Consider the following 18,784-nt stretch of genomic DNA (forward strand, 5'->3'; position numbering starts at 1 on the left):
CCATCAGTATCATAGGGAACAGAATTCCTTGGGAAGGAGAGAATATCCTGGTGATGTGAACAGAGGCTAAGGGGGTAGCAAGAATCAGACCTGAAGCAGCCCTTCTGTTGAGTTCCACTACAAAGAGTAAAGATAAGAAGCAGGGAAGACTTCAGCCATTTTCCTCTCACTTCTGGCCACTTGACCAAAATTCACCGTGTACAACAATAATAAAATTAATCCAGCAGAACAGGTCTTTATTTGAGAGAGAGAGAGAGAGAGAGAGAGAGAGAGGGGGGGAGATGGGAATGGGAAAACAAGCTCTGTAATGGGCATCAGAATGGATGATTTGAAAAGTAATTTTTTTTCATATAAATCCAGCAAGATGTCCAGCACCATAATACCATATACTATGGTGCAATAAAAAAGCCTTAGGAAGTGCACACAAGAGGGCAAATTCTACCTCCCCGGTAGACTGCCACTGTTGGGCTATCTCATCAAGATGTTGGTTCTTCTTTGACCCTGCAGCATCTCAGGTCCCATGGGAGGTATTGGTTGCAAGCAAGCACCTGAATATTGCCTAATGGAATATAAGCCAATCACTAAGTTAACAGGGGCATCTGTGCCAATTTTAGTAACTTGTGTGTTGTTGTTTTCATACAAGCTATACTAGCATTTATCTTTTTTTACATATGCAGTAAAATGCAGGTAATAGGACTGTTCATATAGTAAGTTACAAGTCAGAAACTATCTAGCCAACAGGTAGCTGGCAGTGCTACTTGCAGTTTAAAAAAAAAAAGTAAAATCCATAGAAAATCTACTGGTTCCACTTTTTCATGCACACCTCCAACAGAAGGAGATTTCTTTATCATACAGGAAGCAGGAGTTTTGCTTTTGAAGCCATCATTACAGGTCTCTAATAAGGGGGCAGGAGATTCAATTTAGTCAAAGTGCAGCCCTAAGTTACTATTCAGTTAGTCTTCACATGGCCATTGGCCAAGGTTATGGGAACAGTGGGAATCCCTGGTTCAGCATTCTCATCAAACCGTAAACGCAGTGTGTTTCTGATAACCAGCTGTTCCATGATAAATGCTGCACAGAACCATGGAATTGCATACTCCAGCGTAATGAGGCCCATGAAGTTCAAGTCAAATTGTGAATAGTCCCAAGGGCAGGCATCAAACTGACGCAGAATGAAGCCAGTGGTGAACTCCCATAAATACGTCCACAGGGTATAAATGAGGCAGCGCACTAGTATGTTACACTTGTCCTTCAGATACAGATACATCTTTTCTACAATGAGGATGGAAGTGCCATAGATGAAGAGTGCCCATACACTGGTGACACCTGGAAACTTCCAGTTGAAATTGACCACAAACTCCCAGGCAGCTGTGAACATCACCTCGCAGAAGTAGCCATGAATGGCATAGAGGTACCACCGGGAGAAAGCAGTCAAGGGTTCTGCTGCTGCCATCCTTCCACACAGTCCCCAGCAGGAACTCTATAACGGAGGGAAAAAATAAAGACTTTGTAAATAAGGTTTCCAGCACCAGGTCTTATCATGCTGACATTCAAATATGGATGTTATGTAAGAGAAGTAGGACAGATCACAGATTTGCAGACAGATCCTCAAAATGGCATGCCCAAAATCAGAACAGGGACTTAGGAGTACCTTTTAAGAAGAGAATTATCCATGTTTACTTGAAGATGACCCTGAATGTGAGGCATCCCTACTTAAAAATGTTCTTAAAAATTTTTTTATTACTGTAACCTGCATACAAATTTAAGATGACCTCTTTTTTTATAGCACACCTGGGGAGGGGGGGGGGGACCCAGACTTGCATTTTACTAAATACAGTATCAAGAACAATATTTGCCTCCTCCCGTTTGTGTAAATGCTTTGAATATATTCAGAACCAAAATACACTGTAACAGAATGCTGGCTTACACATGTGTGGAAAGCAAGTTATCCTCACAGCTAGCGGTGGGAGCAAGTTTACGACAGATACAAAGTTCCATGCTGTATGAATAATTTTAATGTGGAGGCTTTTGTACATAAATGCACGTGCCAGTAGGTCCAATATTTTACACTCTCTCAAACATAAGAAGAAATCAGTAAATAATTATTTTGTTTAATTGAAGAGCCTCCCCTCCCCCTTTTTGTGATCTAGAAACCAGACTGGAAGATTTCAAGAAATAAAAAGTGAAGGAGGTATGAAGAGGAGTATAAGATAGCAACAGAGAAAAATATAAGAAAAACAAAAAAATAAAATGTGAAATACATTTGGCAAATGACACAAAGAACAAAAAGGCAGACTATTGAGTTAGTGAGTTAGTGACCACTGACAGTAAGCCAATACTGAATGGAGAGAGCCTGCAGCAAAAGGCACAAAAAAGGAAAACAGGATACATTGTGCCTTTTTCAACTTGGATGGTGAAAAAGTTAAGTTGCAGCTGACTTATGAAACCTCATGGTTTAGAAGGCAAGAGACATATCCAGGTGGTTTGTTGTTGCCTGCCTCTGCATAGCAACTCTGAACTTCCATGGTAGTCTCCCATCATGGTACTAACCAGGGCCTACTCTGCTTAGCTTCTAAGAGCCAAGGAGATCTGTCTAGCCTGGGCCATCTAGGTCAGGGCAACTTGACAGTTCAAGAAAAAACTGCGGTCATTGTCAGATAGAAAGGCAGGCATAAGGGCCAAATGCTTACTTGATATCAAATAGTTCTCCATGTGAGATGAAGCCTGTGCTAAACTGCCACATCTTTCCTCCATTTCATAATTTAAAAAACCTCAAAATCAATCCCTTATAGTGAGACATGTTTAGGCTACTAGCCAATCCTTGCCCTCCTGAATATGGTATGCTATCTCTACTACTACCAAGAGATCTTAATTGGCCTCTTTGAGGCTTGTTATCATCACTGATGAAGTCACAACCACTCCATTGCCCTGGGAATAAACTAGGTAACAATATGCTTAAACTGTTATGTTTCACTTTTTTTCTCCTTCATCCCTATGCACCAAAGTAGACCTTGTGGAGACACTTTCATCATTAACTGCTAATCACTGAACATCTTTACTGCTTTACTAAAAATTTTCATTAGGACAAAAAGTTGTATGGAGAATATAGTCCTCCTTTTGCAAATCCCCACAATCTATTGCAAACAACCTATTAGTAATAGAAAATACATATTACAAGAGAGCAATATGGAGGAGGAGGGCTGTGGGGCTGTGGTGGAACATCTGCTTTGTATGCAGAAGGGGAGCTAGAGGGCTCAGTGCTAAATGCGAACACATATATCAGGCATTTTAGAAACCTGGTAGACGGAAATCAATACAGTTATCCCCAGACAGAAATTCTACTGGGGGTGGTGTTGTTCTGAATGTTGAAAAGGGCATAAACATAGAACACCCAGGAGGGTGAAACTCCTTAGAATCACTGTGAGTGGAGATACCAGGCGTGACAGGTAACTTAAAACTGAGGATATAGTATTGTGGGCATGGCCAGAACATGATGGTGAGTCTAAAGACAGAAAAAGAAATAAGGAAGGTGACTGAAGTGGAACATGTTGCAGAAATGAGAGACTTCAGAAACTCCACACACTGACAGGGTAAATTACATTATTGAGTGGACAAACACTGCAGCATCATTTTCAGATATCATAAGCCAGTGTGTCTTGGAACAGTCAGTCATGTACTGACTGGAGAAGAGGGAACATGGAACCTGAACTTGGTGCTGATCAGTGCTTAAGACCTGGTGCAAAATGTAAGTATTGTTGATTTGCTTTTGAACAGTATTATTGATTTGCTTTTGAGCATTTATGTTAAGCATTTATGTCCTACATTAGTAGGGCTGCCAAGCTCCAACCAGGGCCAGGGCATCCCCCGGTTTGTAGGGTCCCGACCCGCCAGCATGGAGCAGGCCACCAGGGGAATCCCTGCCCCCAAAGAGCCCCGTCATTGCACAACATGCCCTGTGTGATGACATCACCCAGAAGTGACATCATCGCACAGAGCATGTTGCATCAGGGATGCTCTAGGATTCATGGTAAAAAACTCTATGGTTACACAGAGGTTTACCATGATTCCTAGAGCATTCCCAGCATGATGTGCCCTGTGCAATGACATCACTTCTGGGTGACGTCATCACGCTGTGCGCGCAAAGCACATTAATTAAATAGATACTGATAGTTTTAAAATATCTGTACTTCACTCTATTCCCAGAAGAGACCTAAAGTGGCCCATGATCATAAAGAATATTCTATAAATGCCCCCCCCTCCAAAAAAAACCCTATGTCTTTGTCTGGTCTTGGATTCAGTGGTTGGCTCATCCAAAGCCCCAGATTGTGAGCCACAGTCTAAGAATCAAAGCACAATTTGGCTCTTGTTGTTCACAGCTCTGGCCATGCACAAGCTGTATACCTGCAGCAGGAATAGAAATCAAACATCAAGATGTTACAGCTGGCAAGATGTTACTCCCAATCTTTCCCTCCCTGCCAAATAGCCTCTAGCTATACCCATGCAAATAGTTGTATGAATGGAAAGAAGCCAGAATAAATAAGACTTCCAGAAGCACCAATAATGGGAAACAAAGAAAATTTTATACTTTGTCTCCTGGGGAAAACCTTTTGGGTATGTTATTCACATATAACCCATATAACACCTATCTTACAGCAGCTGTACTGGCTCCCAATTAGTTTCCAGTGCCAGTTCAATGTGTTGGTACCTACTTTTAAGGCCCTAAATGGCCCAAGACCCTCATATCTTCAGGATCACTTCTCCTGGCATGATCCTCCCTCATCACAACAGCACTTACTGACCAACACCATAAACTGTCCACCTTGGATCAACAAAAGTGAGGGCCCTGTCCTGTGGAACCAGCTGACTGACAAGGTGCCTGCCTTGTGGGACCTCCCTAGGTTCCACAGGGTATGTAAGGCTGCTCTTTTTTGGATGGCCTTTGAGTGTCCATCAGGCATCTGCTATGTTTTAACTATGTCTTCACCATGCACGCATCCTACCCTGCTTGATAGTGAATAGATTTTTACTTGTTTTATATTTTTAAAGTTTACTTATTGTATTCTTTTGTATTGTTTTTATTGGGTGTATTATATATGCTGTTAGCTGCCCAGAGCGCCATTCAGGGGAGAGGGAGCAGGATAGAAATTTACTAAATAAATAAAATTAATGGAATACCAACATCTCCATAATTAGAAATAAGAATGAATAAGATCAAACTCTTTGGAGCATATTTCAGATTCACAGAGCAGTATGGGTAATGTTTGGAGAATGACTGTTAATCTCAAAACAGCCGTCCTTCATTTGCATTACTAAATTAATTTTTAAAAGTACATGTGATTTAAAAGCTTGTCATTAAAAGAATGGAGGAAATTAGAAGGACCATCCCTCTCTGTGAGCCAACTCTTTTCTTCCCAGCAGTTCCTCTCTGTACCATCCTATAGAGACTTTTGATTGATTACGGGGTGTTCTAGGGCATTTGCAGTGGCTTCCCCCAATCCTGTGGACTGGGGTGCCAGATGATACAAGAGCTGCCCTTGCCTTGTCTACAGTTAGGAAGGCAACTAAAACTGTTCTGGAGGGTTTTTGCTATTTTTATGGGTTACAGATATGAGCTGTTTAAAGATGAGGATGCTGATTTATGGTTTTATTTTTGTTACTATTATACATACTTGGAAACATGCATATAAACCACCTTGAACCTACTATGTGGAGAGAGGTGACTAAAAAATTGTAATTAATAAACAAAAAGATGCTGCTGTGTTTCTATTGATTTGTTGGTGCAAAAGGATAACCCACCTGTGATGCAACCTGCCTAAGGTGCAAACTGTACTTATTGGTAGTCTGTGCTCACTTCAGTTGTGGTTACAGATAGAGTTTTCTGACTAGATGGAAGCCAACAGATGCTAGGATCCTGTCTCTTTGCCAGAGACCACTTTTCTTGTGCTTATGACTGTTTCCACACTGACTGACATTGATCCGAAGACACTAGCTCAACAATGGTTAAATATCTGAGTTCTGCATAGGAGACGTACACAGAATTACTGCCTCAGAGAAACATCTAAGTTTCAGGTAATTGAGAACATTTATTAATGACCATTCCTTTCACTGCAGGAACAGGAAGAAGCTTCAAGAAGGAGGAAATTGAATTTTGATCCCGCCGTTCATTTGTAGTCTCAGAGCGGCTTACAATCTCCTTTTCCTTCCCCTCCCCCACAGCAGGCACCTTGTGAGGTAGGTAAGGCTGAGAGAGCTTTCAAAGAACTGTGACTGACCCAAGGTCACTCAGCAGGTGCAGGAATGCAGAATCAAACTTGGTCCTCCCAGATCAGAATCTGCACACTTAACCACTACACCAAACTGGCTCAACTACCATAAGCAGATATTATACCATAAGCAGATATTATACCATAAGCAGATATACCATAAGCATATGTTCACTTAATTTAAAATGTGTCCTGGATACACCTCAATAACTCAGGGCTGATTCACATCTTTGTGTTTGTTGATGGATGACAAAGGGACTTTGTGTAAGACATTCAGTGGGAGATCTGAGCCTCCCAGGCTCATGTGTGCCTATTCTCTTTGCAACCACTCTGAAAGGGTAGGAGTGGCTTCGACCCTTGCCCCCATCCACCCCACTCTTTTCTTCAAGCTGCTCATGAGAGTAGCTCCACAGGGTGGCTTGAGGAAGTGAAAATGGTATGCGGAGAAAGGTTGAAGTTGCTTCTACACACACACTACAGTTGTAAAGAGAAAGGGCACTAATCTGGGAGGCACGAATGTCCTGGTGAGCATCAAATGCAAAACCCTTGTGGTCAACCAACACTCAAGAACTTTGTGAATTGGCCCTCACTCTTACTAATACTGAACAGAGTCCCAAGCCACCAGCTTTCTTGTATTTACTTAGATGGATGCAAACAGCTTTCCCATTCAATCCTGGCCAATTCCCACCCTTTCACAGATCTTGTTTCACATGGCTTTTGTCCATGCAGACCCCATAATATGCAGTATAACTTTTCTGGGGAGTCAAAGGGGACCCTTCTTCCCTTTTTCCATCAGCACAAAAGCTGTGGATTCACCTCACTGAAAGCAGCATTAATGTACAAAACTCTCTCTCTGCAGGTTGCATCCCATTTATGTCTATCACACAGTTCCCACAGATAGTAAGGACTATACACTTAAGAGAATAATGTTGCCAGTATGGTGATGTAATGTTTTTTCCAGAAGGCTTACAATCTTAATTAGTAAGAAAAGACAGAGATAAAAAATGGCAAAAAACCCTCTTTGTTCTGTACTTGAACTATGGAAAATCCAGGTCAGGTAGGGAAATGCATACCATCTACTTGTGTATTTTTTTGTCAATGTTTGCTTCTTTTCCTTTATATAAAATTCAACTTCCTCGGCCTATCTAATGCCCAGTCCAGTACATTCTGTACTTCATTTGAGGAGCTGACTGCCTCTAAAATCCATTCAGTAAGCAGATGAATAAAAAGGAATGATCAAAGATGATTATAGGAATCCAATTATCTAGTTAAGCCAAAAAGGCAGGGATGTTCGAGATTTTTAGACATCAGCAGCTCTCCCCCATTTATAATGGCTAAAAGACATTTTGTCCTGTTTCCTAATGACTAAACAAGGAAAGGCTTGCGGGACCTCAGAAAAAGGGAGACAATATGGATTCTCAGCAAGACTCTCAAACTCCCTCACTTATCAGGACTATTGGCACACATAATCCTTTAAAAATTACTAAATTTAGTGATAGTCATTAATCTACTAACTGACTGGCACTGATTAAGGCAAGCAGCCATGTAATTATTGTGACTGCATGACAAAAGTAAAAATGAAAAAGAAACCTACGATTTGGGCAGCAGAAGTAAGCATGATCCACCTAAGATCTTTTGCCTGGCTGTGTGTGAAATGAACTAAAAGACTGACAGAACATAAAAAATAGAGTCCCAAAGGACTCTGTTTTTTCTAATGGATCAGTAAATTTCTGAGAAGTTGCTTTCTCATTAACAGAGTGCATGTGAAACTGTTGCAACTTCGTTTCCCGAGCACACTTGGGGCAGATAGACATACCAAATAAGGAGTCACAAGTATCTGAAGAAGTGAGCAGTGACTCATGAAAGCTCAAACCCTGCCATAAATTTTGTTGGTCCTTAAGGTGCCACTGGACTCTTGCTTTTTCCTAGGTGTCACAAGTTGTTACACAGTGCAGTGAGTCCAGCTTCCTCCCACATTAGGCTTGCCAATCCCCAGGTCCCAGCGGGGGATCCGCCGGTTTAGCAGGCTGCTTCCTGCCCCCAGTCAGCTGGCCGGCGGGGGAAAGCCCTGCCTCCACAGCCACCATATGTGCCTTTCCACCTTGGAAGGCTTAGAAGACTCTTGGGAAGGGCTTGCTTTTTGAAAGGTGTCCGTGCCTTTAAATCTTTGGAGGCAGGCTGAATGGAGTCAAGGAGGAAGTGGAAGTCCAGCCAGAGAGAGAGGAAATGGAAGTGCAGCCAGCTGTTGAGGTATGAGGGAATGAAGACTGTATTCAGGGGAACTGCACTGCTGTATTTTTATTTATTTTAGGAAATGGAAAAGTCTCCTGGCCTGTTAGGTTTGGCAACCCTATACTCACATTCAGAATAGGGTTGCCAATCCCCAGGTGGGGGCAGGGGATCCCCCGGGTTGGAGCCCCCCCCCCCCCCCGCTTCAGGGTCGTCAGAAAGCGAGGGGAGGGGAGGGAAATGTCTGCTGGGAACTCTATTATTCCCTATGGAGATTTATTCCCATAGAAAATCATGGAGAATTGATCCATGGGTATATGGGGCTCTGGGGGCGCTGTTGTTTTGGGGTAGAGGCACCAAACTTTCAGTATAACATCTAGTGCCTCTCCCCAAAATACCCCCCAAGTTTCAAAAAGATTGGACCAGAGGGTCCATTTCTATGAGCCCCAAAAGAAGGTGCCCCTATCCTTCATTATTTCCTATGGAAGAAAGGAATTGAAAAGGTGTGCCGTCCCTTTAAATGTGATGGCCAGAACTCCCTTGGAGTTCAATTATGCTTGTCATAGCCTTGATCTTGGCTCCACCCCTAATGTCTCCTGGTTCCACCCCCAAAGTCCCCAGATATTTCTTGAATTGGACTTGGCAACCCTAATTCAGAAGCCAATAGCAGATGTATTAATCAGTGAATCAGCTGCTGATTTAGCTAGTTATTTTAGTGTATATTCATTCAGTTGAACTTCTGTTCCTTGAACTCTTTTGTTTTTTAAAAAAATAAGGTGCCCAAATCAGTTTTTTTAAGTGAAAAGCTGTTCTACAGAATGTAGAGGAAGTAGTCTTGCTACATCATAAGGAACCAGCAAAACCACTTATTTTTTTCTCTTTGTGCTGGATCCTTAAGACTGCAGGACTGAGCAAGTAGGTATACTCACAGAGAAGAGCCACCACTCAAATTATGTACTTCCAAACAGACATATGCACATACAATATGCATCTGATAAAGAGATCTGTGTTTCTTGAAAGCTTATGCTACAATAAAATTTGTTAGTCTTAAAGGTGCTACTGGACACGTTACTATTTTGCAGCAACAGTCTAACATGGCTAATACCTCTGGATCCATGCATGGAGAGTTAATGCATTCTTTCTCAGGGCTTTTTTGTGTGGAATCTCAGAAAAGTTGCACATATTGCTTATGACCCCGGAGAAAGGAAGCTGAACATGTCCCCCAATTAGGTGCAACTTCACTGAAACTGATTTTTCAACTGCCCTCCCCCAGCAAGCAGGTTCAAAGCAATGTACAACATAGGCATAAAACAATACTTTAAAACAGATTTTAAAACAGTAGCAAACAAATATAGAAGATGGCACCTAAAAAAAAGTAGCGCCACTATCATACAAGGAGAGGTGGAGGGCCAGGATAGATCCATCACTGTCTTCAACCAAATACCTGGTGGAACATCTCTGCCTTGTAAGCCTTGTGGAGTTGGAGCAGGTCCCACAGGGCATGGATGTTATAAGGCAGAGAGTTCCCCCAGGCTGGAGCCATGGCAGAAAAGGCCCTGGCTCTGGTTGAAGACAGCTGACTATCTCTCGAATCAGGGACCACCAAATTTTGATCTGCAGCAAACAGCACTCTTTTAGGGGTATACCAATAGAGGCAGTCACGAAAGTATGTAGGTCCCTGACCGTTTAGGGCAAGTGTGTCGAACTCATTTGTTATGAGGGCCGAATCTTACATAAATGAGACCTTGTTGGACCAGGCCATGTCGGGCTGGGCCATGCGTGTACCTATTTAAGATTAGGTAGCAGAGATATAAACTTTATAAAGGGCACAGACAAACGAAATTAAAGATTTTTTTTTAAAAAAAAAACTTAAAACAGTAGCACTTGGTCAAAGGTGCATTCTTTGTATTTCTCCCAAGGGTTCCAGAGAACTGAGCAAAGGAAGCTCTGGCTCTTTCCTTCCTTCCCCAGGGAACCAGGAGGGGGATGAGCCTCAGCCGACAGAAGGAAGAGAGGTTTGGCTCAGTAGCTCTGCTGTGCGATTGAGATAGCGTGGCAAAGCAAACTCTCCTCTCCCTCCTCCCCGAGGAGGCTCAGCCAATGGAGAAAAGAGATTTTGCTCTGTAGCTCCTATGCGATCAAGCAAGCCTTGAAAAACAAGCTGTGATACAGAAGGAAGCAAGAGAGAGGGAGAAGGAAGCAGATGACAACCAATTCCTCGGGGGCCTGATAGGAGCCCTCCAAGGGCCTGATTCAGCCCCTGGACCACATGTTTGACACCTCTGGTTTAGGGTCTTAAAGGTCAATATCAGAACCTTGAACTGGATCCAGTACTCCACCAGAAGTCAGTGTAGTTCACACAGCACAGGATGCATATGTGCTGTATACAATGACCCTGTAAGGACCCGCACTGCTGTGTTCTATACCAGTTGGAGTTTCTGGGTCAGCCTCAAGGGTAGTGGTCAAAATGGAGGCCTAAGTACTAGTAGAATCAGCATGAGATAGGGTTGCCAAGTCCAATTCCAAAAATATCTGGGGACTTTGGGGGTGGAGCCAGGAGCAAAATTGTGACAAGCACAACTGAACTCCAAAGGAAGTTCTGGCCATCACGTTTAAAGGGACCACACACCTTTTAAATGCCGTCCCTCCATTTGGAAATAATGAAGGATAGTGGCACTTTCTTTTGGGGCTCACAGAACTGGAGCCCCTGGTCCAATCCTTTTGAAACTTGGAGGTGTTTTGAGGAGAGGCATTGGATGCTATGCTGAAAATGTGGTGCTTCTACCTCAAAAAACAGTAACCCCCCCCCTCAGAGCCCCAGCTACCCACAAATCGATTCTCCATTATACCTTATGGGGATTGATCTTCATAATGGAGTGCCCAGCAGACATTTCCTCCTCCCCCCCACTTTTTGATGATCCTGAAGCAGGGGGAGGGCCTCCAAACTGGGGGATCCCCTCTCCCCACCTGGGGATTGGCAACTCTAGCATGAGACAATCAGCCCAAGCAAGGGAATGCCTAGTAGGGACCCATACAACTTTGTAATTGTTTATCATACAAGCAGCGGTCTAAAGTAACTACCCTTTAGATGCAATCTGAATGGCCATTTATGAATCCGTAGGTTGAAATTTTGGAGAAGAACAATTACATCAAACTGTTCTTGGTTCTCTGTGAGAGAAATAAAAGGTTAAGTTTGGGAGTCTGCATGTACAGTCATTTAATGGTTCCCAAGGAAGAACAGTAGTAAGTCAGGAGACCACTGAATATTAGAAGTTATAATTGACTTTCCAAAGCCATTTGTAAATTTAAAATGAATTTTTCTTTCTTTTCTGGGAAATAAAAGTACTTAATGGCAAGAGGGGTTTTTTTAGCAAGAACACACAGGAACACAGTTCTGGCTGGCTTTGCATCAGAGGGTGTGGCCTAATATGCAAATGAGTTTCCACTGAGCTTTTCTACAAAAAATGTCAGGGGTGTGGCCTAATATGCAGATGAGTTCCTGCTGCGCTTTTTCTACAAAAAGCCCTGCTTGATTGTCCTTGTTTAAAAATAAGTTCTACCAGTCTGTCCCTTTAAAAATCAATTCTTCCTCAACTAGCCAACGTACCTATAACAATATCTATAAACAACCAAAATAAAACATGATCAGGATTGTGTTTTACACCAGTTCTGTACAGTACATATCTGCACATTCTGTACACTTTTTTTTTAAGGAATGTAAATTTATTTTGTCAAAGCTGGCAATAGCTTGAAATGTAGGGATGGAAAAATGACTTCATTATCAAGTAATTAATACAATTCAGTAACATATAGGCACTCCATGAATGAGAGTTTCAGCCAAATATGGGGGGGGGGGTGCTAAATCTTGAAGAGCCTGAAGACTCCTTTGGCACAACAAGCTGTTATGCAGACAAAGGCCGTTTTCCCACTCACGTTTTACTGGCGCCACGACCATCCTGACGCCGGCGAATCTGCCTGGATTTCGCAACAGAAGCGCCGGCGCTCCCAGAAGCGCCGGCGCTTTCCGTCGCTAAGCCAGCGCAAACGTTTTCCTGCATCTTTGCGATTTCCGTTTGCGCTGGCTTAGCGACGGAAGTAGCCGGCGCTTCTGGGAGCGCCGGAGCTTCTGATGCGAAATCCAGGCAGATTCGCCGGCGTCAGGATGGTCGTGGCGCCAGTAAAACGTGAGTGGGAAAACGGCCAAAGAAAAGGAAGGAGTCAGGTGATCTCAAAAGTCTTGAGAAACACAAGTGATATTGCTGTCGTGCTACTGGCAAAAAGGTATGAAGGTCTCCAGTAGAAAAAGGAGCTGTTTTTATCAGGTTTCATTTGAGAAGGTAATCAGATGCTAGTTGGATGTGTTATTGGATAGAAGATGGAAAGTGAAGGATGGAAAATAGCTTTGGGGATTCATTCATTTTAAAGTGGTAGCTAAAACCATCAATTGAAAAGTTGAGACACAAATACTGTTGAGAGATTGGATAGAGGAGGGCAGAAACAGGAATGTAGGATAAATCTATGGTGCAACCTCATCTGGAAAACTGTACAATTCTGGTCACTGCACCTCAGAAAAGATATTATAGCACTAGAGAAAGTGCAGAAAAGGGCAACTAAGGAGGAGGAGGTTTGGAAATATACCCTGCCTTTCACTCAGAGTGGCTTACAATTTCCTCCTTCTCCTCACAACAAACACCCTGTGAGGTAGATGGGGCTGAGAGAGCGCTAAGTGAGCTGCTTTTGAGAGAACAACTCTGAAACATCTGTGACTGATTGAAGGTCACCCAGCAGTTGCATGTGGAGAAGTGAGGACTCAACCTCAGTTCTCCAGATTAAAGTCTGCCACTTTTAACTACTACACCAAATTAGCTCTCTTAAGGGGATGGAACACTTTTCCTATGAAGAAAGTAAGGTTGCCATGTTTTTTCCTCCTGCTGGAGGGGGGATTTTGGGGACATTGTGGGGGGTGGGCAGGGATGTTGGTAACATGCTGACATCACTTCTGGAAGTGATATTCAGCACTGGGCACAAGCCCACAGAATCAGGGGATCTCCTGTCCCCATCAGGCAAATGAGAATCCTAGAAGAAAAGTTAAACAACATGACTGTTTAGTTTGGAGAAATGATGACTGAGGGATGACATGATAGAGGTTTACAAAATTATACATGGGATACAGAAGGCAGAGAAAGAAGTACTCCAGTTTGGTGTCGTAGTTAAGTGTGCGGACTCTTATCTGGGAGAACTGGGTTTGATTCCCCACTCCTCCACTTGCACCTGCTGAAATGACCTTGGGTCAGCCATAGCTTTCACAGGAGTTATCCTTGAAAGGGCAGCTGTTGTGAGAGCTCTCTCAGCCCCACCTACCTCACAGGGTGTCTGTTATGCAGGGGGAAGGTAAAGGAGATTGTGACCGCTCTGAGACTCTGAGATTCAGAGTATAGGGCGCGATATAAATCCAATATCATCATCTTCTCACAATACAAGAACTTGTGGGCACACAATGAAATAATGAGGAGTAGTTTTAGAACAGATAAAAGGAAGTACATTTTCACCCAGAAAGTAATTAATACATAGAATTCATTGCCACAGGAAGTGGTGGCAGCTACAAGCATAGACAGCTTCAAGAGGGGATTACAGCAGAGGTCCACCAATGGCTATTAGTCATAAGGTATAGATGGAACACTATATCTGGGGCAGTCATGCTCTGTATTCTTGGTGCTTGGGGGGCAACAGTGGGAGGGCTTCTGGAGTTCAGGCTCCACTGGTGAACCTCCTCCTGATGACACCTGAATTTTGGCCACTGTGTGACACAGAGTGCTATGTACCTGTGATGAACTGAACCTTTAAAAAAACCTCAAAGTACTATACAAACAGAGAAAAGGTATGTGAAGGGTTAATTCTTCCCAGAGCCAGAGAGCCTTGAGTGACAGGCTGCTCTGAGCAATCTGATTGGACAGCATCAGCAGAGCAGGCACAATCTTGAGAGAGCTGGATGCTGAGGAGAGTGAGTCAGATTAGTGCCTTGACTGGAGAAAGTCAGAATTCTGTCTTGACTGAGAAAGTCTGATTTCAGGCTTAGTTGAGAGTGGCTTAACACAGACAGAAGAACTGGTAGAAAGTGGCTAGAAGTGTATGGAGACTCCCATTCAGAGAAGATTCCCTTCCCTGTTGAACAGGGGAAATAACTCTGTAGAATAAGGCTGTGCATTTGGTTTACCTGAACAACAACAACAGAAAAAATACTGCTTGGGGGGGGGGGGGGGGTTGCATACCTCTACCACAGAGATCTCTGGTCTGGTGTGAATAAAAATTGCTCACAGAGACCTAAAGAGTCAGTCAAAAACTAGTGTTTCAAGAGAAGGAGTTTGGGTACTGAAAAGGGAGTACAAACCTGGGAAACCAAAAGAATCTGACAAATACTAAAGAAAGTGTGCTGGAGTGTTAAGAAAAATACTGGAATGAAAGCCTTTCTATATAAAGTTTCAAGAAACTGCGAAAAAGCTCAAGAAACTCCCATTAGCCTGTACATAAGAACCAAAGTCTGTGCAAAACCTGGGTTTACCTCAGAAATTTCAGCCCCTGAATTTACCTGACCTTTCTCCTCTATGTCAAATAAAATATGTTGTTCTTTTTGAATTTTTAAGAATTTCAGGTGCCATTATCAGTGGTTTAAGTTAAAGAGGGCTCCTGATCCTGCCCTCAAGTTCCCAGGCCATGCCAAAAGCCAAACTTCTGAACTGTCAAAGGGTGGGACAGCCAGACTTCTTAGTTAAAGAAGACAACATATTACATGGGTGGTTCAGTCACAGAGGGGAACAGAAAAAAGGAGGGAAACGTTTTCCTCTGAGGCCAGGAAGAGGACAGGGTCCATCATAGCACCTTATACTACTAATGAGATAAGGATGATAACAGGCTAGAAGCAGAGTAGATGCCCCTTTTTTGTCTTGAGCCACTGCTGCTGATCAATGCAATGCCTTCAGCAGCTCTGAGGTGTATTTAATTCTTTTCAGCTGGGTTTAGAATCATAGAGTTGGAAGGGACCTCCAGGGTTTTCTAATCCAACCCCCTGCACCATGCAGGAAATTCAAATACCTCCCCCCACACACATCCCAGTGACACCTGCTCCATGCCCAGAAGACTGAAAAAATAAAACAAAAACCTCTCCAGAATTCCTGGTAAAACCGGCCTGGAGAAAAATTGCTGACTGACCCCAAAGTGGTGAACAGCATTTCCCAGGGCGTGTAAGAAAAGGCCACAAGAGCTAAGCACTGATGCAACTCTTGAGAGCCAGTTTGGTGTAGTGGTTAAGTGCATGGACTATTATCTGGGAGAACTGGGTTTGATTCCCCATTCCTCCATTTGCATCTGTTGGAATGGCCTTGGGTTAGCCATAGCTATTGCAGGAGTTGTCCTTGAAAGGACAGCTGCTGTGAGAGCCCTCTCAGCCCCATCCACCTCACAGGGTGTCTGTTGTGGAGGAGAAGATAGAGGAGATTGTAAGCCACTCTGGTTCAGAGAGAAGGGCGGGGTATAAATCTGCAGTCTTATTCTTCCTGACCTTCTTCTTATGATCTACCTAAGTTCACAGAATCAGCATTGCTGTCAGATGGTCATCTAGACTCTTCTTTGAGGGGAAGGAGAGCCCACCATCTCCTAAGGAAACCTGTTCCACTGAGGAACTGCTCTGTCAGGAAGTTCTTCCTAATGTTTAGCCAAAAACTCTTTTAATTTCAAACCATTGATTCTGGACTCGTCCAACTTTCTGGAGCAACAGAAAACAACTCTCCACCATCCTCTATATGACAGCCTTTCAAGTACTTGAAGATGATGATCATATAACCTCTCAGTCATCTTCTCTCCAGGCTAAATATACCCAGCTCCTTCAGCCTTTCCTCAAAGGACTTGGTCTTTAGGCCCCTCACCCTCTTCGTTGCCCTCCCCTGGACATGTTCCAGTTTGTCTATATCCTTCTTAAATTATGGTGCTCAAAACTGAACACAATACTCTAGATGAGGTCTAACCAGAGTAAAGTGATACACCACTTCACATGATCTGAACACTATACTTCTGTTGATACAACCCAAAATCACATCAGTATTTCTAGCTACCTCATCACATTGCTGACTCATTCTGTTTATGGTCCACTAGGACCCCTAGATCATTTTCGCACATACTACTGCTGAGACAAGTCTTCCCCCATCCTATAATTATGCATTTGGTTTTTCCTACCTAAATGCAGAACTTTACATTTATCCCCATTAGAATTCATTTTATTTGTTTTAGCCCAGTTTTCAGCCTGTCAAGATCATTCTGTCTCTGTCGTCTTCTGTATTTGCAGCCCCTCCCAATTTTAGGATCATCTGCAAATTTAACAAGCACTCTATTATTTCATCCAAATCATTTATAGAGATATTAAACAAAACAGATCCCAGGACAGAGCCTTAAGGCACTGCACTTGTCACTCCTCTCCAAGAGGATGAGGAACCATTCACAAGCACTCTTGAGTGCAATGTCAACCAGTTACAGATCCACCTAACAGTAATAAGATCCAAACCACATTTTACCAACAGAATATTTACCAACAGAATGTCAGCAAGAATATTGTGGAACCTATCAAAAGCAAATACAGAAGAAGACAGATAAACTATGTCTACAGTATTCCCCTGATCCAGCAAGGTAGTCATTTTCTCAAAAAAAGAGATAAGGTTAGTCTGACAAGACTTGTTCTTGAGAAACCCGTGCTGGCTTTTAGTAATCACAGCCATCCTTTCTTAATGTTATAGAACTGACTGTATGATTATTTGTTCTAGAACTTTTCCAGGTATAGACGTCAAGCTGACAGTTACCTGGATCCTTCTTTTCCTCCTCCTTGGAGATGGGGACAACATTTGCCCATCTCCAGTCTTCCAGCACCTCACCTGTTCTCCAAGAATTCTCAAAAATAATGGTATTGTATAGTGGGTTCTATGCATGGAAGAGTTGCAGGATGAGTGATAACAAGCTCTTTAATAGAAGTAGCATAGTATAAGGCTACACTACAAGACTGAGGCCAGGGGCCAATGGGGCCAAACTTATATACATCTCTGGGTTCCCGCGCAAGCACGTTATTGGGTAATTCAAACTGGTGGGGGCTTGTGACTGATTCAGGGCTGCAGAGATTTGGATCCTGCAGCCCTTTGTTCCCAAGTCCCAAAGCTCAGTCCATATGGCTCCAATGAGCCAGGCAGGAACACCCAAGTCTTCCCTTAAGTCCACATACATAACATATGGTTTGCACAGAGCTCTTGTATAGTGACCCCATAAGAATGAATGGTCTGCTTGACATTAGCAGTGTGTAGTGGATTGCCCTGATCTGGATAGCCCAGGCTAGCCTGATGTCATCAGATCTTGTAAACTAAGCTGGGTCAGCCCTGATCAGGATTTGGATAGGAGACCACCAAGAGGTCCAGAATCACTACACAGAGGCAGGCAATGGCAAACCACCTCTGAAAGTCTCTTGCCTTGAAAATAATTTTCTAATATGTGCTTCAAATTGATTAAAAATTACATCAGGTCACCTAACTATACATAGAAGCAGTAAACTTAATGCATCTCTTCCAGACAATCCTCATAGCATCTCTTAAATACTTCACATTTCCTTATTATATATTCCCACATGGCCCCTTCCTTGCTATACACTCAGGCTATATGCAGTAGAATTTCTGTAGTCCCCGTGTTATTATTGTGTCATGATTTGAACTGGGAACCTTTGGGCTGGGACTTAGAATAGTAGGCTACTCACCTATTGGATGTGCTCTGAAAGCACAAAATGGAATAGAAGCACACATCAGCCCTTGAGATGCCTCCAGATTACCTGCACTTGGTAGAAGTATCAAGATTACCTGCCTTGGCAAGAACCTGCCCTTCTGTCTTGCCAACACAATAGTATCCAGTTTAGCTCTAGCAGAAAAGGCACTAGGTTGGGAAAGAGTTGTACCAAATATATGTAAATTCAGATATAGCTGCCCACAAGCCTTTGCTTGGACCTAATATACTAAAGCAACCAGTGAGAGGAGAACCTGATGAAAAGCACATGAGATGTTATTCTGCACCCCTCCCCATTGCTTCTAAAAAAAGGATCATCAGAAAGTACCAGCCTGTCTCCACCAACCCATTTTTCCTGGAATAAATTCCTGTTCAGATGGGGTTGAGCAAAAAGATGGAAGAGGAACAACATATATACTCTCTGTCCACAAAGCAGAACAGTGATTTACCACAAGGAACAGAAAGCTGGACAGATGTGGAACATAAGCTCT

The 18,784-nt window shown here is 43.0% G+C and overlaps 1 protein-coding gene across 4 annotated transcripts in view; it reads right to left on the reverse strand.

Moving 5' to 3' along the window:
- Positions 1 to 221: 221 nt before the first annotated feature.
- Positions 222 to 18,784, reverse strand: part of TMEM229B (transmembrane protein 229B) — a 69,496-nt gene continuing 50,933 nt past the window's right edge. For 3 of the 4 annotated variants that reach the window (XM_060263232.1, XM_060263231.1, XM_060263230.1), the window contains one exon: positions 222 to 1,480. In XM_060263232.1, coding sequence (XP_060119215.1) covers positions 950 to 1,453 — 504 coding nt within the window. In that variant the 5' untranslated portion in view covers positions 1,454 to 1,480 and the 3' untranslated portion in view covers positions 222 to 949. Of the gene's footprint in view, positions 1,481 to 2,690; positions 2,817 to 18,784 lie in introns of those variants that run through there. The other variant, XM_060263233.1, reaches the window with a different exon arrangement.

Source organism: Heteronotia binoei, chromosome 21, assembly GCF_032191835.1.
Source record: "Heteronotia binoei isolate CCM8104 ecotype False Entrance Well chromosome 21, APGP_CSIRO_Hbin_v1, whole genome shotgun sequence".
NCBI lineage: Eukaryota > Metazoa > Chordata > Lepidosauria > Squamata > Gekkonidae > Heteronotia > Heteronotia binoei.